General features: G+C 34.0%; 1 protein-coding gene across 7 annotated transcripts in view; it reads left to right on the top strand.

Moving 5' to 3' along the window:
• The window catches only part of Rab28 (RAB28, member RAS oncogene family), a 107,758-nt gene that overhangs the window by 12,840 nt on the left and 68,694 nt on the right, over positions 1–26,224 (top strand). For all 7 annotated transcript variants that reach the window (XM_074042603.1, XM_074042604.1, XM_074042602.1 and 4 more), the window contains exon 4: positions 13,625–13,754. In XM_074042603.1, coding sequence (XP_073898704.1) covers positions 13,625–13,754 — 130 coding nt within the window. The remainder of the gene's footprint in view (positions 1–13,624; positions 13,755–26,224) is intronic.

Raw genomic sequence — 26,224 nt, forward strand, 5'->3', positions numbered from 1 at the left:
CACACTGTTTTGAGGACATCAATTTAATGTGTTATTTAGGATTTTGTTTAAGTTCTCTAACTTCTGTGTGGTATATAGAAAAAATTATATATGTCTGGGCTAATAAGCTAAAGCATTTCTTAACATCCAGGAAGAAGTTTATTTGTAGGCTGGAAGTTAATTTTGGTCCAAATAAAAGCCTTTTCACTTCTTCTCCCAGTAACATTAAATTCAATAATCTATTGAATAGTGTTGGCTAAAACTAAGTTACATTGACACCCAAAAAGAATTAGTCAGATATTTTGTCAAGAACTAGTTCTAAGAATTGAAATATGTCCAGTTAAGTTCCCAGATTTTAAATTAACTTGAAATTTTCTCGGAGTCTTCTGAAAGATATTATAGGCTATTTTTCTCAGTGGTTAGGAGCAAACACACAGTACATAGTGTTTAGTGCCCTGTTACCTGTGGCTAACAGAGGCTAATAACAAACCTCAGAGAAGGACTGGATGTTTCATTTTTGTAGCTCTTTCCATCCTGGAATCTAAGTGGTTTGCAAACACTGCCTTACTGAGCATACACTCAATGAAGTGTAGTCATCTGTAAGGTAGAACACAACTACTATTGTGTGTCAGTGCCCCACAAGGATGAGCTAACAAAAGGGTTTGGGGCCTGTGTGACACCTGGGAAGAGAGCACATCTGAAAACTGGCCTCCTTGAAACCAACTGTTCTATTTTACTATGAATTTTTTAGTTGGATGTTTGCCATTTTATAGCTATATTTATAGCCCTTTTGCATCTGTGTGTTTTGAAGGTTACACTTATATAGCAAGATACTATGTTACAGATATTGTATAGTCTGTATGCTTTAATTAATGTATGTGACTAAGAACTAAATGTAGATTATTTCTCTTGCAGCTCAGGAAGAAAAAAATAATCTGCATTTTGGGAATGAGGGAACCTTTCATTTTTGAGATTCAATATTATGTGAAGTATGCTTAATGCCGGTTAAATTATAGAATGAAATCTATGCAATATTTTGATGTTACTATGATAAAGCAGATGAAAACAAAATACTATATAAAGTAATCTTATGTAATATTTGTATAAAAGTCTTAAAAAAGAAGGTGTGGTAGTATCTTTTTGGAATTGGAGGGGCAGGTAAAAAGTACAGTAAAAGGCATAAAAATAGAGATGTTCTGTATCTATGTATCCTACATCAGTTCTGAACAGGGCTATCAAATGTGTTTATATTTTTTGAGTTTAAATTTGAAGAAGCTGTTCTTCATTGAAGAATTTGAAGATGCAAAAAGATTTCTTAAACTTGAAATCTGATTTCCAAACGTCATAAAAAAAGGTTTGAGAAGAAGAAGAGCACTTGGAGGCTGAAAATTAGAGGAAACATAGGGTTATATAGGGATGAAGACATAGGAGGAAGATAAATGGCCTGTGAGTGGGTGATAACAAGAGCTGTCTGGGACACAAGACCTAGTGATGGGCTCAGATGGCCACAAAGATTGGAATAAAATTAGATCCCGCAGTCCCAAGGAGACTGCTTCAGATTTCAGTTGAGGTTACATGTTGCATTTCTGAGGGAACTCAACTTGTTTGTGGGTAGGAATATTCCAATAGTTTTCTGGATGGAGTCAGGAGAATTCTGAATTGTGGTTAAGAGACTCAGATTTGAAGGTGCTTTTATTATAGGCTTTTGCAGAGATGAGTTCTTAAAGAGTTTTGGCTTCTTGGGGCCAAGGCTGACATGTAGAGGCCTCAAGTATCAAAAGTTTTGGTAAGGAATGCATTTCAAACAATTGATCTGTTTTATCTGTATGAAATTGTGCTCAAAAAGTTGCTCATATTATTATCCTTTAATAGCTGTGGTGTCAGTAGGATGACTTTCATTTATTTCTGATATTGTTAATTTGTGTTGTTTTTCCATTTAAAAAATTGATCCGTTTGAAGAACCAGCTTCTGGTTTTGTTGGTTTTCTGTATTGTATTTCTCTTTTTTAGTTTCATTGATTTCTACTCTAGTAATTATTTTCTTCTTCTGGTTTCCTGTAACAGGATCTTAGATTATTGAGCTTTCTTCTTTTCTGATATATGTATTCAGTGCTAAACATTTTTTAGTAAGCATTGCTTTTCCTCCCCTCCCTATTTTTCTCTAACTGAGCTGGGGTCTCTCTATGTAGCCCAGGCTGGCCTTGAACTTGAGATCTTTTTACGTCAGCCTTCCAATTATAGTGTACACACCACCACACTCAGTAACTAAGCATTGCTTTTTCTGCATCTCACAAGTATTTATGTTATTTTATTTTTAAATTAGCATACTATAGTAACACAAAGGGATTTGTTTGTAATAATTCTATAGATGTGTGTAGTGTACTTTAAACAGATCTCTTCCTATGTTATATTCCTGTACCCGCCCTCCTTCCTCTTTACTCTTTCAAAGTGTTTGGTGGGTTTGATTTCTGTCTACATATGCGTAACAGGCTTCCATTCTCTTCACTCCTCAGTATCCTTTCCTTCCCGCCGCTCATTGATCTTCCCCACTTAGAGTCCTCCTGTTATATTCATGCTGCATTATTCTCAACATCATCATTTTAGGTATAGAGTCTGTGAATAAGCAAAATTATGATATTTGGCTTTTTGAGCTTGTCTTATCTTGCTCAACATGATGATTTCCAGTTACATCTATTTTCCTGCAAATGATATAACTTCATTTTTCTTTATGGCTGAGTAATATTTCATGGTAGGAGTGTGTGTGTTTGTGTAAAATATTTTTTTTTTATCTGTTTATCAGTTGTTGGGCACCTTGGCTGATTCCAGACTTTGGCTATTGTGAACAGAGCTGCAATAAACATGGATGTGCGGGTTTCTCTCTTGTGTATTGATTAAAACTCCTTTGGATACACGCCTAAGAGTGGTATGGTGGGGTCATAAGATAGGTTAGTTTTTGTTTTGTTGTGAAACTTCCATGTTGATTTTTATAGAATTGTATTAGTTTATATTCTCATCGAATCTTGCCAGCATTTGTTGCTGCTAGTTTTCTTGATGATTACCATTCTGACTGGGGTGAGATGAAATCTTAGTGCAGTTTTGATGTGCATCCTTATAACTAAAGATGTTGACCATTCATGTATTTATTAGCCATTTGTATTTCTTATTAATTGGATTATTTTTTGCTGTTCAATTTTCTTAACTCATTGTGTATTCTGGATATTAATCCTTTATCTGTGAATAGCTGGGGAAGATTTTCTCCTATTCTGTGACTTGTCTCTTGATTCTGGTAATTGTTTCTTATGATGTGTAGACACTTTTTAATTTGATACAGTCCCATTTGTCAATTCTTGCTCTTATTTCCTAGGCAATTGGAGTTCTATTGAGAAAGTAATTACCTAAACCTACCTATAGTTTTCCCTATGTTTTCTTGTAGTAGTTTCACAGTTTCAGATCTTATAGTAAATATCTTTGATACATTTGGAGTTGATTTTTGTAGAGGGTGACAGGGGTCTAGTTTCAGTCTTCTGGATTTAGAGAACCAGTTTTCCCAGCACCATTTGTTGAAGAGGTTGTCTTTTCTCCCATGTACGTTTTTGTCTCATAGTCAAAACTGAGATGGCTGTGGCTGTGTGGTTTTATTTCTGGGTCTTCCATTGTGTTCCATTGGTCTTCATGTCTGTTTTTGTGCCAGTACCATGCTGCTTGTGATACTGTGGGTCTGTAGTATAATTTTGAAGTCCAGTATTGTGGTACCTCCTGTGTTGCTCTTTTTGCTCAGGGTTGCTTTTGCTATTCAGGGGCTTCTGTGTGAAATTTAGGATTGATTTCTGTATTTCTGCAAAGAATGACATGGGGACTTGATGAGCATTGCATTAACCTGTAGTTTGCTTTCATTAGTGTCACCATTTTCATATTAATTCTGCCAATCCATGAACATGAGAGATCTTTCCATCTTCTGGTGGCTTCGTAATTTCTTTCTTCTAGGTTTTATAGCTATTATTGTAGAGGTCTTTCACCTCTTTGGTTAAGTTTATACTTAGCTATTTTATTTATTCATTTTTTGAGGCTCTTGTGAATGGGGTTATTTTTCTGATTTCTTTCTCGGCCTGTTCATTGTTGGTTATAGAAAGCTACTATGTGTGTTGATTGTATATCCTGCTATGTTGAGGAAAGTGGTGCAATTTTCAGGGTCTTTTAGGTATAGAATCATATCATCTGCAAATAGGGATAATTTGATTTCTTCCTTCCCTATTTGAATCCTTTTTATTTCTTTCTCTTGCCACATTGCTCTGGCGAGGAATTCCAGTACTCTATTGTATAAGAGTGGGGAGAGTGGATGCTCTTGTCTCTGTCCTGACTTTAGAGGAAATGATTTCAGTTTTTCCCTGTTTATTATGATGTTTGCTATAGGCTTGTCATATACAGCCTTTATTAGGTTGAGGGACAGCCCTTCTATTACTATTTTTTCAGAGCTTTTATCATAAAAGAATGTTGGATTTTGTCAATTGAGAGGATCATGGGATTTTTGTCTTTGATTATTACATAATTCTTTTACATTTATTGATTTATATATATTGAGCCATCCTTGCATATCTGGAATGATACAACTTGGTCATGGTGTGTGATCTTTTTAATGCACTGTTGAATTAAGTTTACAAGTATTTTATTGAGAATTTTTGTTCATCAAACAGATTGGTCTATAGGTGGTCTCTCTCTCTCTCTCTCTCTCTCTCTCTCTCTCTCTCTCTATCTCTATCTCTCTCACTCATTGTGTTCTGTCTGGTTTTTGGAATGAGTGTAGTACTGTCTTCATAGAATGAGTTTGGTAATATTCCCTCCCTTTCTACTTCATGGAAAAGCTTGAGGAGTATTTGGTGTTAGTTCCTTTTTAATGGTCTGGTAGAATTTGGCAGTGAGTCCATCAGGTACTGACTTTTCTTTGTTGGAAGACTATTACTGCTTCAATCTTGTTGCTTGTTATAGATCTGTTCAAATGGTTTACATCCTGTTATTTCGGTTTTGATATGTCAGATGCAAGAAAAAAAATTAAGTGGATAAAGGAACTGAATATGCATTTCTCAAAAAATTTAAAAATTGTCAATGGATACATGAAAAATGCTTTGTATTAGTAATCATATATCTTAATGGTCTGCTTTTGGGTGCATGTCCATTGAGGATTATTATGTATTCTTTAAGAAATGACCTCATTAACATTCTGCCAGTCTTTGTAATTGATAATTTTCCTTATTCTGAAGTATGCTTTGTCTGAAATTAATATGGCTATTCCAACTTTTTATATTAATGTATAGCTGGTATTTTTCCATCTCTTTACATTTAACCTACCTGTGTTTTTTATATTTAAAATTAATTTCCTACAGGCAACATATAATTGTAATTTTTCATCTCTGCTGATAATCTGTCTTTTAATTAGTATACTTCAACTGTTTACATTTAAAATGAGTATTGATACAGTTGAGTTAAAATTTGTCACGTTCATCTTCTGTTGGTTGTACTTGTTCTTTGTTTCTTTTCTACTCTTTTCCTGCCTTCCTGATTTTTTGAGTATTTTATCTCTTAGTACACCCTTTATACTTCTTTAAGCTTTTTTTTGTGTGTGATTGCCTTAGAGTTTGCAATATACATTTTAAAACTAATCTAAGTCCGTCTTCAAATAACACTGTATTGCTTCACATGTAGTGTAGATACTTCAGAAGAAAATATTCTCAATTCATCCTTACTTTCCCTTATGTCATTATTGTGATTCATCTGACATATTCATATGCCATAATCATCCAGTTAATTGTTACCTTTATTATTTTAAACAGATGTATTTTAGGTGAATTTATAATTAGAAAAATAAATGATTTTATTTGCCTTCATTTATTCCTTCTCTGATATTTCTCTGACATTCTCGTTCCTTCCTTCCCCTCTTCCCCCCTCCCTTCCTCTCTCCCTCCCGCCTTCATTTTTCATCCTGTATGATTCTATTTTAAAGTTTATTATAAATTGACAATTTATAATTATATATATTTATGGTATATAAAATGATATTATGATTTATGAATACAAGTGGAAATAGTTAAAGCCCGTGAACCTACCCAGCATCTCAAATACCATTTTTGGTATGAGCGCATTTCAAATTTACTCTTTTGGAAATTTCGAAGTGTATGATAGGCTGTCATTAACTATGTGCACCAGAACTGTTGTACAATAGTTTTTAAAAAGGAAAAGTATTCCTTCCCTTTGAGAGATTTTGTGCCCTTTGGTCATCATCTTCCTCATCCCTCTCCCAAACCTCTGTTATTACCATTCTACTCTCTGTTTCTATGAGTTTGATTGTTTTAGATTACACATGTAAGTGAGAACACAGGATATTTGTGCTTGGCTCATTTCATTTAGCGTTAGGTTCTTTAATACACATCCATTTTGTCACAAATGACAAAAGGAATTTGTCAAATGACAGAAAAGGAATTTCCTTTTTTAATGACTGAATAGTATTTCATTGTGTATACATGGCACATTTTCTTATCCATCCATCCGCTTATAAACTCCATAACTTGTCTATCATGAATAAGGCTAAAATGAACATGGGAGTGCAGAAATTTCATTGGCAAACTGACTTCAAATCTTTTGGGTAAATACTGCAAAGTTGAATTGATGAATCACGGTAATTCTATTTTTAGTGTTTTGAGGAACCTTCATATAGTTTTTTTTTAATGGCTCTACTAATGAACATTCCCAAAAACCATGTACAGGAACCTTTTCACACATTCTTTCCAAAATTTGTTATCTGTAGTATTTTGATAAGAGCTATTCTGAAATATGTGAGATGTTATCTGATTGTGTATGTGCATGTGTGCATGTATGCACATGTGTGTGTGTATGTGTGTGTTTGTGGTTCTGGGGATTGAACCTAGGGCTCACACATGCTAGGCAAGTCCTCTACCAGTGAGTACAGTTCCTTTTCTTTTTTTAAAAATTTATTTTGAGACTGAATGTCACTAAGTTGCCCTGTTTGTCTTCAAACTTGTAATCTTCCTGTGTCAGCCTCCTAACTAGTTGGGATTGCAGGTGTGCACCACCACATCCAGCTATTGTGGTTTTTATTTGCATTCATCTGATTACTAATACAAAGCATTTTTCATGTATCCATTGACAATTTTTAAATCTTTTGAGAAATGCATATTCAGTTCCTTTATCCACTTAATTTTTTTCTTGCTCTTGAGTTTTTTGTTTTTTATATCTTTTGTACATCAGCTTGTTGCTGGATATTTGGCTTGCAAATATTTTCTTCCAGTTTGTAAGTTGTCACTCCCACTGTTGTTTTCTCTGCTGTGCAGAAGCCTTTTAGTTTGATGTAATACCTTTTGTCTATTTTTGCTTTTATTACCTGTGCTTTTGGAGTAAAATCCAGAAAAAAATCATTGCCTAGACCAATGTCATACAGTTTTTCACCTTTATTTTCTTCTAGTAGTTTTACACTTTTGGTTTTTGCGCTTAAGTCTTAATCTGTTTGAGTTGTGTGGCATGAGATAAGTATCCAATTTCATCCTTCTGCATGTGGATCTCCAATTTTCCAACACCTTTTATTGAAGAAACTATCTTTTTCCAATTATGTATTCTTAGCACTTTAAAAAAAATCAATGGAGTGTACACATGTGGCTCATTTCTGGGTATTTTGTTCCATTGGTTGATGGATCTTTTTTTTTTTGTCTGTACCATGCTATTTTAATTACTGTAGCTTTGTAGTGTAATTTAAAGTCAGGCAGTGACTTAGTTCTTTTTCCACATGATTGCCCTCTCTTGCCTTGGTTATTTGATGTTTTTTTGTGTGTTATTTATTTTCTCTTATGTACAACTTGGTTTTTGACTCCTTATCATTTTCCTTCTTCTTGAAGAGACCTTAAACATATTTCTTCCAGAGCAGGTTTGATGACAGTGAATTCCCTCAGTATTTGTTTTTTCTGAGTTTTCTCCAACATCCCCCCTCCACCCCCTGCCATGAAATTAAGGCTTTATTTGAGTCTCTAATGCTTGATTCCACCACCTGAGGACATTCTTTCATGAGAAGACTGCACAGGCCTTCTAACCATGCATGTACGTACCCTCTACAGCCCATAGTTCCAACCCAAAGTCCCTACTGCAGTTCAGGGGGAGAAACAAGAGAGGGAAAACAAGAAGTCTCTGGAAGATCCATTTTACTTCTTTTCCTTGTGAACCATGACATGCTAAATACATTTTTTGATGGGCTTCTTTTTTGAAAGATAATGATGTTTCATCTGCACATTTTATGCTTCTTGTTTCTTCTCCATCAATATTTCAGTCAGTTTCTTGTCAGAGACACCAAACTGCTGACAGATCCTTAGAACCTTACTAAGATTAAACCCAAGAGAAGCTTGCATAGCAAGCTGTTAGTTTTCTCTGCCACTGAGAAGGCAAATGCAGGACACTAACAATAATATCCAGAAGGCAAACATCGTATGTATGTTTTACCAGAATTTCCAAGTACCTGGTAAATACACCATCCTCTCGGTGATGAGGATAGACTGTTGATCCACTAAGTCCAAGGTCTGGATAGCTTCGGAGCCAAAGATGAACTTAAGCAATAGTAGATGCTCACCCAGAAGAGGATAATAACAGTGGAGGGAGAGCTCAGAATATATGGTACGCTTTCTGCTGAGGAATTCTCTGTAATTCTTATTTTTGTTCCTGAGGACTTTTCTGTAATTTTTACCTTTATTCCTTTATTAATAAGGTATTACCCCTCCTTTCTCTGGCTTCATTCAAGACTTGTTTACTTTTTGTTTGTGTGGCTTAAATATGTGGTATGCCTACATGTAGAGTTTTTAGTATTTATCCTACTTGGTATTCTCTGAAATTCTTGGATATGTGGTTTAGTGTTCATAATTAATTTTGAGAATTTCTTGGCATTATTCAAGTATTTCTGAAACTTGAATCTCTCTTGTGCTGTTTCCGTTATGCATATGATGTATCACTTGGAATTATCATACTGTTCTTTGATATTCTGTTCCATTCATTCTCTTTTCTTTTTGCATTTTGGTTTTGCAAGTTTCTATTGATCTATCTTCAAGTTCACTGATTCCTTTCTAGGCTGTGTCCACTTTACTACTTTCCCAGCAATGGAATTCTTCATTTCTGTTATGGTATTTTTTGATATCTAGCATTTTCTTTTTATTATTCCTTAGAGTTTCTGTTTATGTAATGCACCTGTTCTTGCATGTTGTCCATCTTTTCCATTAGGATCCTTAACATATTCATCATAGTTATTTTATTTTATTTATTATTTTTTTATTCATATGTGCATACAATGTTTAGGTCATTTCTCCCCCCTGCCCCCCACTCCTCCCCTTACCCCGCCCCACTTACCCACCATTACCCCTCGCTACCAGGCAGAAACTATTTTGCCCTTATCTCTAATTTTGCTGAAGAGAGAATATAAGCACTAATAGGAAGGACCAAGGGTTTTTGCTAGTTGAGATACAGGGAGTTGACTCACATTGCTTTCCTGTACACATCATAGTTATTTTAAATTCTCTGTCTAGTAATTCTAAAATCTGTGCCATATCTGAATCTGGTTCTGATGCTTGCTTTTTCTCTTCAGAGTACCTTTTGAAATGTCTTGTAATTTTCTATTGGAAGATGGACATGATGAATTTATTTTAATAAGAGTTCAAGTAAATGGGATTTTAGTTTGAGGTTTCATGTTACTTTGGCTTTGGTTGTGCTGCCTTGTAGGTATGGGTGTCAGAGGCATTAAATTTCTATAGCGTTGTTAATCTCCCTCCCTCCCCCACATATCCATTTTTGGATTGCTCTCAAAAACCTCCTTCTTAGTTGAAACTATGTCTTGTACCTCTTTTTTTTTTTTTTGTGGTACTGGAGTTTGAATTCAGGGCCTACACCTTGAGCCACTCCACCAGCCCTTTTTTGTGAAGGGTTTTTCTAGATAGGGTCTCATGAACTATTTGCCCAGTCTAGCTTCGAATCAATATCCTCCGGAGTAGCTAGGATTACAGGCATGAGCCACTGGCACTCTGCTCTTGTAGCTCTTTGAATGATCATCAGTTGCTTATTATACTCAAGCCCTGTTGGTTTTGTGGTAAAGTATGGGTAAAGGTAAAAATTATATATTCTTATGAAAAGGTCTTTAGGTGGACCTGTGTCACTGAGCTGTTCCTTCACAAGTATAATTTAGCTCCTCTCATTTAATGAGACAGAATGGATAGGTGAGTCTAAAGTTGGGAACTTTTTTCCCTGCTATGAGATGTATTCTTCCTCTCCTTGCCTTCGCCACGAATGGATATTTCTTGACTGTTCAGTAAGTTCCCAGAAGTAAATCCATGAAAGTGTGGGGGTGACCTGAAGACTCCTAGGAGTTTCTTATTCCCAAACTAGACAGTAGCTTTTAGCAATTTGTCACAGTTACCATTTAGATGTCTATATCATTACTTCCTCCACTAGGTTCTGCTCCATGTAAGCAGCTCTTGGCTATGAATCTCTGGATTTTTCTCTTTTGTCTACATTTGAGGATGTTCATTTGCCCTGCAACCTCAGTTCTCTGATGAGTTCAGTAAAAGTCAGTGATTTTCATTGTGTTTAGGCTTTTTCTTTTTTGTAAGGACAGGTGTGATGACTTCTAAGTTCTTTGCTTGTTAGAGTTGAAACCAAAAGTCCTAGAATTCCTTTTGTATTTTAATATTTTTGGTTTTCTTATCTTTCCTTCTTGAATTTTTACCATAGTGGTAAAGGTAGAAACTGATATAATTACAATGGTAAGAACAAAGAAAAAATAATAGTTTTTATGTTGAATTGTATTGAGCACATGGACAGGACATTTGGGTTGTTGGATAACTAGATTAGTGAATAAGAGTTTATCCTACCTGAAAGATTTGGAAGAATCATTGACTGAAAAGAATTGGGACACATTGGTCTAGTCCAGGAATTTGCAGATATTTCCTATAAAGAGCTAGATAGTAAATACTTTAGGCCTTGCAAGCCATTATTATCTCTGTTGTGGCTGTTCATCAAAAGAAGCTATTGATAATGCTTAGGCACACAAGTATGACAGTGTTTTAATAACACTTTATCTTCAAATACATGTAGTCTGGACACCTGGGCCATAGTTTACTAATCTCTGTTCTAGATTCATGGTCTTTAATTTTCATTCTGAATCACTAATCTAGTATTGATCACCAGTAGATGACGGCCATGTTTTATTTATGTATATTTTGTCATATTCAGGTGTTACTTCATGTTAAGATGAAGATTTTCATATATTGACCTGAAGGGTACCAAAAATTTTAAGGTTTAGGCATCATAGGTCTAGACTCTATTTAATGAATGTAAAGTAATGAGTATCTCAAAGTTGCCATGAAAATGTGATTCTTGTTTACTCAGAAAAATAAAAAATTCTGTGCATTTTTATAATATATTTTAAATTATTTACTATGTATTGTTATTATTTCACCTTGTCACATAGACTTACTAGGTATTTTAAATATGGGATAATAGAAGCATTGTTTCAGATCCACATAAATGTAGGTGCAGGACTGGAATCCAAGGATAGAGTTCTTTTCAGTAAGCAGTATAGTATTACCCAAAGCAATAAAGTTAGGATGGAGTTAGTAATGAAGTTAGGGTCACTAAATTCAGGATTAGTCAACCTCACAGGTTAGTTTTGGAGCTTTGTTCCTAAGGAAAGTAAAATTATATTTCTTATTTCAGATAATTCTAATTCCAAAGCATCTTGGAATAGAAATAATGTCTAGTTACCAAAAATGAATCAGAAAAATGGCTTGTTATAAAAATTAGAGAACATTTAAATTTAATGTGCTCTTAGAGACTAATTTAAAGATTGTAGAGACAAGAAGCCTAAGATCTGGAGAAGCTAAGCAGTTTAAGGGTCAGTGTGGTTTAATGAAAGAGTACAGTACCAGAAGACCAGTAACTTCATTATGCTAAATTCAGCTTGTTCTAGCTTCAGAAAATCAGCTGTTAAATTTGCAACAATTTTATGAGCCAGTTATTGAATATATTCATGATTAAAATTTATATAAACCCAGAAATTTTGTGAAAACAAAGGTATTATGTTGCTCAACATGCATTACTTGCTAATTATTTTACTATCTTATTTGTTATCTGTGCTCCTGGGCTATTTACAATTAGTATATCTGTATGGTAGAAATGCTATATAAATGGTCTCCTGTCCAGCTCTGTGCTCAGTGATGTCTCCCAAATATGGCCACAGGGGAGCATTTACACCATGAATCTTGGCAAATGGTTCAAATAATATACCCATCCTAACCTCCCACTGAGCATGAAGCCAGCTGACAAATAATACCAGCGCATTACTGGTGTACATGCACTTTCCTGTTTATGTGTCTGGTTCCTTGACGTGTGGAACTTGTGTTTCTAGGATCCAGCACAATGCATAGTTTGTAATTGACAGACAAATGTTTTTAGTCAGTGTGTTCCTGAAATCCTGGCTCCATCTCTTATGTGTGTGACTTTGGTTATTGTAACCTCTTTTCATCAGTAAAATGGGAATAATAATGCCAGCCTCTCATGATTGTTGTGAGGATTAATGAAAATTAATGACCTTGATACTTAGTAGTAAAAAAAAAAAAGTAGTTTTTTTTATTATTATAACCTAAGAAGTAGACATAAATGCCATAGTTGTCTAGACTTTGTACTATATGCAGAGCTTTACGTTAAGTGTTTGACCACAGACTGGATGAAAATCAAGAATGTGGTACTGTCATTTTTGTGTGTGTATATATTTCTTATTCTTTTCCCCAAAATAATGGGATAAATTAAAAGGAATATGATATATGAGGCAGGAAGCAATCCCTTTGTTGTATTTGGCTTTGCTCAGACTCTTATTACAGTATTATGTCCAGTTTTACATTGCTCATTTTAAAGAGGATGTCAAAAAACTCTATGTAGAGTGTCCTGGGAAGAATCAACAACTGTGATTAAAGGGACAGAAAATAGACCCTTTGAGGTAAATTTAAGGAACTGAGTTTGTTTACTCTGGAAAGCAGTCTGTAAAGAAGTTACTTAACTATCTTCAAGTATATGAAGGGTTATTATAAAGAGTATAGTATCAAGTTGTTCTCCAGATGCACAGAGGACAAAAAGAGGAAGCCAGCATTTCATTTAATTGAGTTAAACACTGAAATTGACTATCAAGGGATGTTGTGGAATCTCCATTTTTGAAAATATTTATAAAGAGTAGAGCAAATGGTTATTTATTGAAAAGTTTAAATATTTGACCTCATGAAAGTGAGAGGCAAGATTGTAGACCTTGCACCTTTCTCACTTCTGTGATATAATCTTCTTTTATTTGTTACAGTTTACCAAGCATATCTCAGCTATCATATTGGGAAAACACAATTTTGATAAAAAATATACATTTGTTTACATTGGATCTTAATTGCTGGATTTATCATGAACGGAAACATTTAGTATTGTTTATTTTCTAAGAACTAAATTAAATTGAAATCAGTCTGTACATAAAATATTCCGTGTTTGGATTTTTACACTGCTTGACATATCTGAAGAGTATTTGTTACTAATATTTTTAAGTAGTACATTACAAATACTTTGTAATTCTTTTGTGACAGGGAATCCTCTTGGTATATGATATTACAAATTATCAAAGCTTTGAGAATTTAGAAGATTGGTATACTGTGGTGAAGAAAGTGAGTGAGGAGTCAGAAACTCAGCCACTGATTGCTTTGGTGGGAAATAAAAGTAAGTTATTACTACTTATTTATGTATAGTAAAGTTTATTTGCTGCTATGGACTGAATGTTTGTGTCTCCTCACTAATCCTTATGCTTAAGCTTGAATCCCCAATATGATGGTATTGGAGATGGGTGCTTTTAGGAGTTAATTAGATCATGAGAGTAGAGCCCTCTTGAGTGGGATTACCTTTTTAGAAGAGACATGAGAGAGAGGATATTTTTCTCTGCCACATGAGGCATGCAGCAAGAAGGTGGCACATCTGCAAACAGGAAGAGGGCTTTCACCAGGCGCTAAATCTCAGCACCTTGATCATGAGAAATAATGTTGGTTGTTTAGTACATCAGTATATGGTACTTTGGTATAGTGTTCTGAACTGAAAATTTCCTAAGACATTGCCTAGCCGACAGATTTTATTCCTAAGAAAATAGGTTTAATATTTGGAAACAGCATTTCTGGAGTGAGTAGATTTAATAGAACAAAATTAATGGTATGAATGATTTTTTAATGACTTTTTCACAAGTGGTATTGATTCTTTGAAATTCACTCTGAACAATTTAGTGTACATCACATTCTAAGAAACATCTTTTAGACATGTGAATTAAACCCCCATTTCAGGCATTGCAGTGTGGTAAAGACCTGCCTTCACTGAATATATGCTGTTCAGTAACTGTTTTGATGCTTGCTCGATCATAATTGCTCACTGCTTTTGGCTAATTCCTTGAAGGTAAGTTCAGTTCTGATCATGTGTGTTTTGGCTCTCTGTGGTCTGAGGAAGCAGCATGGATTATTGACAGCAGCAATAGAGCTATAGATTTTATGATACTACATTGTAGCTTTATCTCTGTCTTAGAGGTTTTGAGATATATTTCATTAAATAATCTTATATCCTAGAGAAGGAAGCAATGTCTACATGGAATTTTATATACATTGTTCCTCCTATCTCTTATAAACTTCCTTTTCTGAATTTTTGGGGTTCTGAATTTCAGATAATTTTTCTTTGACAAAGAGTGAGTTATATTTGGAAGATCAATCCTTGGCAAGAATTATGGAAAAGTGATTTTTGAGATGGTTCTTGGGCTATGATATGGAATATAAAAATAAAATTGAAGTCAATACTGGACTGCTGTTCATTCATTCCCATGCAACGCAGTAATCTGGAGAAGGAGACATTAATAAAGGTGTTCAGATATATGAATTATTATGATTTGACCTGCTATTTGCCAAGTTACTTGAGGTCAGAAAAAGAGAAAAGGAATTCATATTACACCTTGAGGATTTAGATCAGGAATTGTTTCCTGACTATAAGAGTTGTTAAATCAATACCCATATATACTGCCAAGAGACTTTTTTTCCAAAGGTCCTTGGTAATTGTTTAGGAAATAGTTTTCCCTGAAGGGGAAACCAAGATTTATGCATTACGTAGTTTTGCACACTGAGATGAGCATTTAATAAATACAAACCTTAATTTGAAGCCATTATAATATAGGTATGAATGCCATTTCTCTGAAGAACTAAAACTATTAATGTTGTCATATTCTCTAGAGAACAGTGTTGTTTCTGTATCACAGAGTGGCATGATGGATAGAAATTGTAGTCTCTTGTTTTAAGGTTTAATCAGCTGCTTTTCAGTTCATTGAAATCTCCCTTTTACAAATTATAAAATTTAATATGTTTAGATTCTATTTATGGGTTCAACTTTTCATTTTCAGAGATGATTTCTTAATCAGTTGTCCTGTTACCAAAGCACTGACTTAAGTCTGTAGTTAAATTTATGCTTTATTGGAGGTTTCCCATCATCTTAGGAAATTGTAGAGGAGGAAGAGGAATTGAGAATAATTTTCATTTCTTTGGGATATAGTCTAGCCACCATATGCGATAATAGCATAGTGGTGCATAATTATATACATTATGTTAGTGTTTATGCGATCCTTGAGGCTTCTATCATTGGTCACTGTCAAAGATCAAATATCAGACTAGATGAGCTATCAGACTGGGCTGGTGGTGCCATGTCTAGGCTTTAAAAACAAATATTTATATAAGCTATTTGATTTTTGCAGAAAGTGAATATGGTGTTATGTGAGATTTAATAGTATAAGAATCGGGTTTTTTTCACTTTTGACTTTGATGTAACCCCTTTCTTGCCTGTATTTACAATATTCTCTTTCAGAATGACATCGTGTAGCAGAGTAGGTAGTCACATAAAATGTTGTATTTGTAAAATGAAGAGATTGTAGGTGAGCAATTTCCTGGATGTTATTTACTGCATAATCTGTCACTGGCCCAGTTGCATGTGATCATGTAGGTAAAGATCCTACTACAGTTAAGCCTATTAGGACTTTCACTCTGAGTCTCCTGAATATTTTACAGTTTCTTTTTCCAAACTGATATTACATTAGTAGAGTATGGTAGACTGAATTCATTTTCTTTTTGGGGATATAATTTTGTTAAATAGCAATAAAATTCACAAAGATTTCATACATTGGCAAAACAAGAGAAACATGGGAAATGAAAACTGGATTATTATGCTTATTATATAAACACAGTCATCTTCTGCTTAAATGTGTTTTAAATTCATCATTGTGTTCTGAGTTTTGCAACTTAACATTGAAAAGAAATACATGTACTCTGTCAAGTTTTAGCCAAAGTTAGGAGAGTGTATGTGTGAAATTATTCCATACGATGAGTCTAATTAGTAAATTATAAGATAATTTGTTTTTTATTCAAAATATTAAACTTTCAGAAATTTGGGCTGACAATAGAGGATATTTTGATACAAAGATGAATTACGGGTTTGTTTTTGTGAAAAATTATGTTTTATTGTGTTTAAATATAGAGTATAACTAAATTAATGAAATAGTAGAGGAAGGGACTCACTTTAATGAAATGGTCAGAATAATCACCAATTAGAACATTAGTTATTTCAACATATAAGACTTAAATGTATATGATAAATAAGATTATTTTGACCTGTATTCTATTTTGAAAGTCTATCAGATATTAGTGGTATTTCTTTGTTCAATTTAAGTTGTCACATGAAATATTGCATGGTTGTTAAGATCATAGGCCTTTGAATTTAGAGAGATTTTGTTCACAATTTCTTTATAAATTTTTTATTAGGAAATATTCAATTATAAGGGAGATTCATAGTAACAATTCCAATTAGACTTATATTGTACATTATTTACATTGCCCCCACTATCTCTCCCCCTCAGTTATTCGCATTTTCTTAGCAGAGTATGTACGTGATTGTTCATCTTTAAGTCTTAACTTTCCTCATCTGCTCATCTGGCTTTTTTTTTTTTTTTTTTGGTGGTGCTGGTACTGATGTTTGAACTCAGGCCTTGCACTTAACTTCCCTCATCTGAAAGTAAGAGTAGTAGCTATCTCTGATAAATGGTTTAAAGATTAAATGAGATTCTTGTGAAAATTTGGTCTTGTGTGTAGCAGATGCTTAATAGCGATTAGTTACTATTGTTAATTATAGTAGTCTTTAAAAAAGTACAGAGTATATATAGCAGTTTCAATTGGAGTGATCACAAATTACAGCTTGGTAGAGCTGAAATAGTTCTGTGAAACTGGATGGAGGAAATAGTTATTAGGGAACTCCTTTGTCACCATTTTATATTGCTGGTTTTCATCCTATATCTGTTGGGAAGGGCTTGTCACTCAGCAAACTATTTTAAATGCCAGCTGTGATATTAAGTCAACAGTGTTTTCGTTTTTAAAAAAATTTTAAGTTATTTATTATTCAAAGGAGTTTCGTTATGACATTTCTATACATGCATATAATGTACTTTGATCTTATTCACCCTATTACAGTTTCTTATTTCCTTTCCCCTTTTCCCCTTCTGCATTTCTAAATCCCCCTTCTACTTTACCATCATGTGCTTTTTTTTTGCTTCTCCTAGATTCAAATGTGAGAAAAGCATGTGATACTTTTCTTTGTGAGATGGCTTATTTCTCTTAACATGATGATCTTCAGTTGCTTCCATTTTCCTGCAAAGGTCATAATTTCATTCTTTAATCTTTATGGCTGAATACTCCATTTTGTGTGTGTGTGTGTCTCACATTGTCTGTATTCATTCATTCACCCACTGTTGGGCACCCAGGCTGATTCCATAACCTGACTATTGTGAATAGTGCCATGTAAATGTGGGTAGGCAGGTGTCTCTATAGTAAGCTGCCTTTGATTCTTTTGGGTATATATTCAGAAGTGGTATAGTTGGATCAGATGGAAGTTCTATTTTTAATTTTTTTCAGCAACTTCTATATTGATTTCTAGTGAAATTGCTAGTGAAGCTAGCCATTGTCAAATTGCTCAAAGACTGAGCTAGAAAAAGTTCTTAAGGAGTGACTAAGACCTGCCAACCTAGGGTGAATGTCTGAAGGATACAGATTCAGCCACATAAGCACCTGGAAACTATTACATTGTTATAAACCACAGCTTCTGCAAGGCAGGGAACTGAGTTCTTTGGGAGTCTTGTTCTTCCATCTTTGGGCCACTGTCACTTGCAAAACCTAGAGATATTTAATTTATGTGCACTTAAGGGCTTTTCATGGGTGGACATGGCCATGGCCTAACATAGCCACTGTCACCTGTCATTTTAATTATTCCAGTATCCTCCTAACTGGTTTTTCTTGCTTGAAACTTTGTTATCCTATGATAACAAATGACAGATCACATAATTCTTCTACTTAAAAGCCTTAAGTTCTTTCTTATCATATTTAGAATGAAATCCAAACTCTTTATCCAAGTTGACTGGGTCTATGTGATCTGGCTCTTGCCTGTCTTTACCTACATGATCACATGGAACTGGGCCAGTGACAGATTATGCAGTAAATAACATCCAGGCATCTTCTCATGCCTTCTTACCCATTACGTGCTCTCAAAGCTTGTTGATCATTTTTTCCTTTTCCAAAACATTCCAAGTTCATTTGTACCTTAGTTTCTTCTGCTTGTGAAATGCTTTCCCCTATGATCTTAGTTTTTAGCTAGCTCCATTTTGTCATTTGCACCTCAAAGTTGCCTTCTTTGACCACTTAATCTAAAGGAGCCACCCAGTCCTTTTTGTTAGGTCATTATGTTTCAATTTATCTATATAGTCTCATTGCCACCTGATTTTGTTTCTTGTCTGTCTTTTGCTATTAAAAGCTAAGCTTTATGAAAGCCAAGGACTTCGTCACTTAAAACAGTACCTGAATGTATGAATATTGAATGAATGCATAAAAACCTTTTCATGAAGACTGCTGTAATTAGAAGTGTTTATGGCCCACAATGTGTTAGTGAGGGAAAATGGTTTTCTTAATGAGGAAAATACATATGTAGATCTACGATATCTATTAGGTAGCCTTCAGGGTCAACTGGTTTATTGAATTCCTCCCAGGCAAATGATGTCAGTGGGAGTTTCTAAAGAACTACATCTTAGGTGTACAATGCTGAATCATATTTGATATAAAATACAGATTTCATGTCATGTTTTAGCCTAAGTAAATATAAAAAATTTGGGAAGTTTGCTTTTTTCTAATGTGTGACTTTTACTTAATATTAGAAACCTATACTTTTTAAAATTTACAAAGTTTAAATTTTTTATGTTTAATTAAAAATTCATAACCCACACTGAAGCATAGTTTTAATTTTTCTGCAGTGTTTCAGTCAAGGGTATAATTGAAATGATATGAAAATTTAGTAATGTTATTGTTTTAAAGATTATTAAATTCAGTCCATGTTTTATAATCATATGGCATTTTAATTTGTCACTTTGTTATTTTCTTTCTTTAATCTGTTATGCTTTTCTACCATCTGATCCATCACCTAGCTTCTTCCCTGACTTGCTAACATTCTCTGTTGGATAGATTGTAAACAGAATTAACAAGGGTTGCATAGGAGCTGCCCTATTTCTGATTTATAGCTTCTTGGTTGGTGGAGGGGTGGTGGTTATCAGTAACTTGTATTGGGGGTAGGAATTATCATGCTCCACTATAGAGTGGATGGATGAATGATTTCTACTCTTAAGGATATTAACCAGATCCTTTCCCAAATAAAGACTAATAACTCAGATTTGTAAACAATCTTCATGACAGATGAGGGCATAGAGAAGAGTGCATCAGCACTAATTAACAACGTTGAGTGTATATTCTTCCTAGCAGTGATTGATTGTTCTTGGAGTACTATCTCTGCTCAGGAAGTGATGTTTTACATTGGGAAGTTTAAAGGTTACATTTTAATGTACCCTGGAAGTTGTGTTCCCCTAAACTCCATGGAAATGTACTAGCAAAACAAGCAAATTGCAAGTTGAAAATTTTACTTCTGCTCTTAGTAAAATTATCACAAGGCTTTTTAAGGACTGTTCTTTTTTCCAGTAATAGAGTAGTAACAAATGGGTATATGTCAAATTTGAAAACTTCACTAGAATTTACACAAAAGTATTTGCCTATACTGTCTATTGAGTCTTCAAAAATTCGATTTTACCTAGAGAGTAGAAATGTGAAACAGATTCCTAAAGGATTCATGTCAGTTCCTATAAAATTTATCACCTATAATAGCCTACCAAAATGAAAAGGTCATTGTTACAAACTTATTTACGAAAGCTGTAATTTAGAAAGCATAAACAGCTCTTTTGAATATTTGGAAGGTTGATTTTCTTTATACATTCTAAACCAAAGCATTCTGGCCCTTCCCTTGTTTCTTTTAATACTTTGCTGCTTTTTTGTTTCAGATAGTAGGAATCCCAAAGCATCAGACTCCAGTGGGTTTTTTGTTCTTCATATGGACCTATTTTTTTGTTGTTGTTGCTGCTTCTTTATTGTTTATTCTCTTGACATGTAACTTATTCAAATAGAGCTATGGCTATTTAATTACTGGAAGATACTGGGAACATAGAAATATTTATATATACATATATATAAATTGGTATCTGCTGGGAAGAGGGAGAGGAGAGGAGAGGAGAGAGATTGCCATATAGGTACCTGAGAGATGAGTTGTCCAAGTGTGTGGGAGCAGCAGGTACAAATGCCTTTGGGCAGTATTTTGTGAGTGTGTGTGTGTGTGTGTGTGTGTGTGTGTGTGTTTTCACTTAGCATTATAAACAAATGGGTGTGTGTATTCACGTGTGCAGGTGCATGGTGTAACCGTGTGTAGCAAGCAGTATTTGCATATGTATATCTATGTGTAGGGAATAATGACTTTACTCAGGAGATATAAAAAGAAGGAAGGATTTAGGAAGAGAATGGCTGTTCTTTTCTTACATTTAATCCTTTAATCCATTTTGAGTTGATTTTTGTATATGGTATGAAATAAAGGTTCACTTTCATGCTTCTGAATCTGGATGTCTAGTTTTCCCAAAACCATTTATTGAAGAGACTGTCCTTTTCAAATTTTGTGTCAAAGAAATAAAATTATCATTGAAAGAGGAGACATAATAGTTGACACAGCAGATATACAAAGAACTATTTGAGATTATTCTGAATAGTTATTTGCCAATAAAATTGGAAACTTGTATGAAATGGAAATTTTCTATATATATAAAAACCTACCAGGATTTAATCATGAAAAAATAGAAAATCTAAACAAACCAGTAAGTTAAAGCTGAATCAAGTAATCAAAGACTCCTAATAAAGAAATACACAGAACCTGAGGACTTCACTGGTGAAAACTACCAGCCATTTAAGGAACAATCGGGTCACTCTTTCTCAAACTCTTTCAGAACATCAAGAGAATACTTCCAAACTTGTTTTATCAGGCCAGCATTACCCTGATGCCAAAGTTTGACAGACTGCAAGAAAATGCAACTTGAGGTCAGTATCCCTGATGAACATAGATGCAAAAATCCATAAGAAAATACTGGTAAAACCAAACTCAGCAGCACATAAAAAGGATTATATACCATGATGAAGTAAAATTTATTCCTAGGATGGACAGATTGCTCAATTTATGAAAACTAATAAACCCAGCTGGATGTGGTAGTACACATTTGTAATTCCAACTACCCAGGAGCCAGAGGCAGGAGGATTGTGAGGATGAGGCCAGCCTAGCAAAAGTTTATGAGACCCTATCTCAAAAACAAGCCAAGTGTGGTGGCACACATCATATACCTGTAGTCCATGCCACTATGGAGGTAGAGATTGGAGGCTGGTCAAAAGCCCAAGACTTAATCTGAAAAACAAACTAAAAGAAAAACAGGACTGGAGTGTGACTTGAATGGTGGAGCCTAGTAATCACAAGGCCCTGGGTTCAGTTCCCCGCCCACCCCCCCAAGAAAAAAAAACCCACAGACTAAAGGATAAAACCTATGATTATTTTGGTAGATGTGGAAAAGGCAAATTAAACATCCTTTCAGGATAAAAACACTCAAGGAATTAAGTATAATAAATGTACCTCAATGTAATGAAGACAATATATGACAGTATTATAGATCATACTTCAATGTTCATAAGCTGAAAGCTGTTCTAAGATTAGGAACAAGATAAGGATGCCCAATCTCACCAGTTCTATTTCATAGAGTATTGAAGTCATTGCTAAAACAATTAAAGAAGAAAGATAAATAAAAGGTGTTAAAATTGGAAATGAACAAGTAAAATTGTCTCTGTTTGCAGATATGGTTTTTATATATAGAAAACCCTAAAACTCTTAACAAAAAGCTGTTAAAACCAATATGTGAATTCAGTAGTTACAAGATACAAAACCAACATATTCAAATCAGTAGCACTTATATATACTAAGAACAAACTATCCAAAAAATTAAGAAACCATCCTATTTACAATAACATCAAAAAATAAAATGCTTAGGAATAAAGAGGTAAACCAAGGAAAGAATATACTGATACACTAAAACTATACAACGCTGATGAAAGAAATGAGAAGGCACAAATAAATGTCAAGATATCATGTTGTGAGCACATGACTAGAAGAATCAACACTATAAAAATTTCTGTGCTATCCAAAGTGATCTATAGATTCAGTGTGATCCCCATCCATACACCACTGAAGTGATGGTTACACAACATGGTGAATGTTGTTAATGTCATTGAATTGTACATGGTCAAAATGGTAGTTTTATGTATATTTTGTCACAACAAAAATCTCTTGTAAAAAAGAAAAAGACTCTACTGATATTTTTCACAGATAAGAAAAAAAATAGAGGACATGCTTAGCATGAGCAATGGCCTGGGTTTGATCCCAAACTTATTCCTCCCATATCCTTCTTCATCTCAGTAAATGGAAGTTCATCCTTTCAGATGTTTAAGCCAAAAATCTGAGCATTATCTTTTTTCTTCTTCTGAACCATTCTATCAGAAAATCTATCAACACAAAAGTCAACCACTTCTCATTGCTTCAACTGCTATCACCCTAGTATATGTCACCATTATTTCTCAGCTAGATGATGTGAAAAACTATTTGGTCCCCCTACTTCCACTCCTGTCCACTATACTACATCCTCACAGTAAGAACTGTACAGTTCCTTTTCAAGTACAAGTTAAATCATTTCACTTTGCTCAGAACCCTCAGTGGCAAAAGACAAAATTGCTAAATAGCTACTACTGTTAGAAAACATAGGAAAAAAGCTTCTTGATGTTTATTTGGGCAATAGTTTTTTGGATATGACCCCAAGAGTACAAGCAACAAAACCAAAAATAGACATATGGGATTATAACAAATGTAAAAGTTTCTACACAGCAAAGCAAACAACCAGGAGTCAAGAGAAGAGGGGTAAATTCAACTGTAGTATATTGTAAGAACTTTTGCAAATGTCACAATGTACCCCCAGCACAACAATAATAAAAAAATAAAAAAGAATCAAGACAATTTATGGATTGGTAGAAAATATGTACAGACTATAACCTGATAAGAAGTTAATATATTAAATGTATAAGAAATTCAAAAAAGTCAATTGCAAGAAAGCAAATGTTTTGATTAAAAAATGGGCAAAGGACCTAAACAGACATTTATCTAAAGTAAATGTGTCAATAGGTATATGGAAAAACATGCTCAACATTACTAATCCTCAGTGAAATACAAATTTAAAACACAGTAAGACATCACTGCATAATTCTTAGAATGGCTGTTATCAAAAAGACAAAAGCTAAGTGTTAGCAAGTATGTATAGAAAAGAGAACCCCTGTGTAATGTTGGTCAGTATAAATTAGTATATCTGTTGTGGAAAACAGTATGGGGATTCCTCAAAAGATTAAAACTGTGATCCAGCTGCCCCACTTTTGAGTATATGTCCTAAGGAAATTAAAAATCATTATATTGAAGAGATACTTTTACTCCAATGTTCATTTCAGCATGATTCATAATAGGTAAGAAATGGAGTCAATCTAAGTGTCTATCAGTGAATGAATGGATAAAGAAAATATGATTTTGATGTGTATACCTACACATACAAAATAAAACACTAGTTAACCTTAAAAAGGAAATATGTTGTTTGTGACAATGTGGATGAATTAAGAGGACAATATGTTGAATGAAATAAGCCAGGCACAGACACATCCTATATGATATCACTTGCATGTAGACCTAAAATCATTTAACTCATAGAAGCAAAAAGTAGAATAGTGGTTGTCAGGGACTGGAGTGGTGGGAGGAATGATGGGATGTTAGTCAAAGGCTAGAGGTTTTTAGTGAGGACATATTCTATGAGGATCTATTATGCAACATGGCACTTGTAGTTAGCAATAATGTAAACAGTCAGCCTTCTGTGACTGTGGGTGTTGTGTACCCCCAGATTCATTCAGCTGCAGATCAAAAATATTTGAAAAAATTTTATCCATGCCAGAAATGTGCAGCTTTTTCTTGTCATTATCCCCTAACTAGTACAATTAAATAATTATTTACTTAGCCTTTATACTGTATTGGCTATTACACGTAATCTAGAGATGATTTAAAATATATAGAAGAGTGTTCACACATTGTATGTAAATATTGCACCATATTAATGTATGGGACATAAGCATACTAGAATTTGATATCTTCAGGAGGTCCTAAAACCAGACCCCAGCAGATAGTGAGGAGTATAGTTGAAAATTACAGAGAGTCTTGCATGTTCTCTTCGTAAAAAAATAAGTGATATGATGGGTACATTAACTTGATTTTAACATTTACAAATATACATATGTCACACATCAATGTAAATATGTACAATTTTTATTTGCCAGTTATACCTTAATTTGAGGAAAAATAACAGCTTCACTTGATGCTTTTGAGTTAGTACCAGGTAAGATTATTTAAAAATCTAGTTGTTATTACACACATAGGTTTCTTTCTCTTTTGTTAGTGTATATCATTTGTGTAAAGGAGTTTCATTGTGATATTCCCAAACATGACTATAATGTACTTTGAACAAATTCACCACTGCTGTTACTCTTTCCTATCCGCCTCTCTCCCCTTTTGAACAGTTTTTAATGGTTTTCATTATTCTATTTCATATATGCCTGTGAAGTACTTTGATCATATCCATCCCCTTCACCATCTCCCCTTTACTCTCTCTTTGCTTTCCAGACCCAAACTATCTCCCATTTTATACCTGCACACACATAGTTTTTTTTTTGATAACTAAACTCTTATCCCTAATTAATCTCTTAGTTTTCATTATCAATTTCAAGCTTAAAAAAGATGACACATTGTATTTTCCCTTAAGGATGTTAATTTTATGGTGTGTTCTACCACTTTAATATGTTTAATAGAAGCAGACAGTATAGTGTAGTAGTTAAGGACTCAGACACCTAATCAAGACCACTTAGGTCAGATGTGGACTCATTTATTAACTATGTGACTATGGTAAGTACTTATCTCTTCATACCTCAGTTTTCTCATCTTTATAATGGGACTAATAATAGCACCTACCTCATAAGGAGGTTTTGTGAGAATTAATTCTATGTAAAACTCCTAGAACCATGACTTATATAATATTGTTACATCTGTTAATTGTTTTTATTGTCCTTCGTGTTCTACTTCATATTCTTTCATGTACTTACAAGTAACTAGAAGAGATTTTGGTAAATGTATGTTTTTCCTTTTTTAAAAATATTTTTTGGTATTGTTGTTTGTGGTGCTGGGTATTGAACCCAGCCAGGGTCTTAACACATGCTAAGTAACTACCACTAAACTGTACCCCCAGCCTGTATATATTTTTCTTGTGTAAGAATTTAAAATTAAAAAGTTGAAAATTTTGCAAAATATCTTTGAAATACATAATGATTAAAATGTTGACTATAATTAATATTTGGAAACCAAGCCTCCTTTTAACTGGTACTTTGAAGGATATTTTTTGAAAAATTGTTTAAATTCAGTTGATAGAGGTAATAGAATTTTGATATGCAATCTGAATGGTGAAAGCTGTTGTACTGTTGCCATGAATTTTTATCTTCAGTTTATTTTGCTATGCAGACATGTGTCTAATAAAAAAAGATGCTGCATAAACCATCATTTGAGTTTGAATGTGCTTCTGTTTTTGGTTGAGGTATAAATGTTATTTCTGG

This window comes from Castor canadensis, chromosome 9, assembly GCF_047511655.1.
Source record: "Castor canadensis chromosome 9, mCasCan1.hap1v2, whole genome shotgun sequence".
NCBI classification, from domain to species: Eukaryota; Metazoa; Chordata; class Mammalia; order Rodentia; family Castoridae; genus Castor; species Castor canadensis.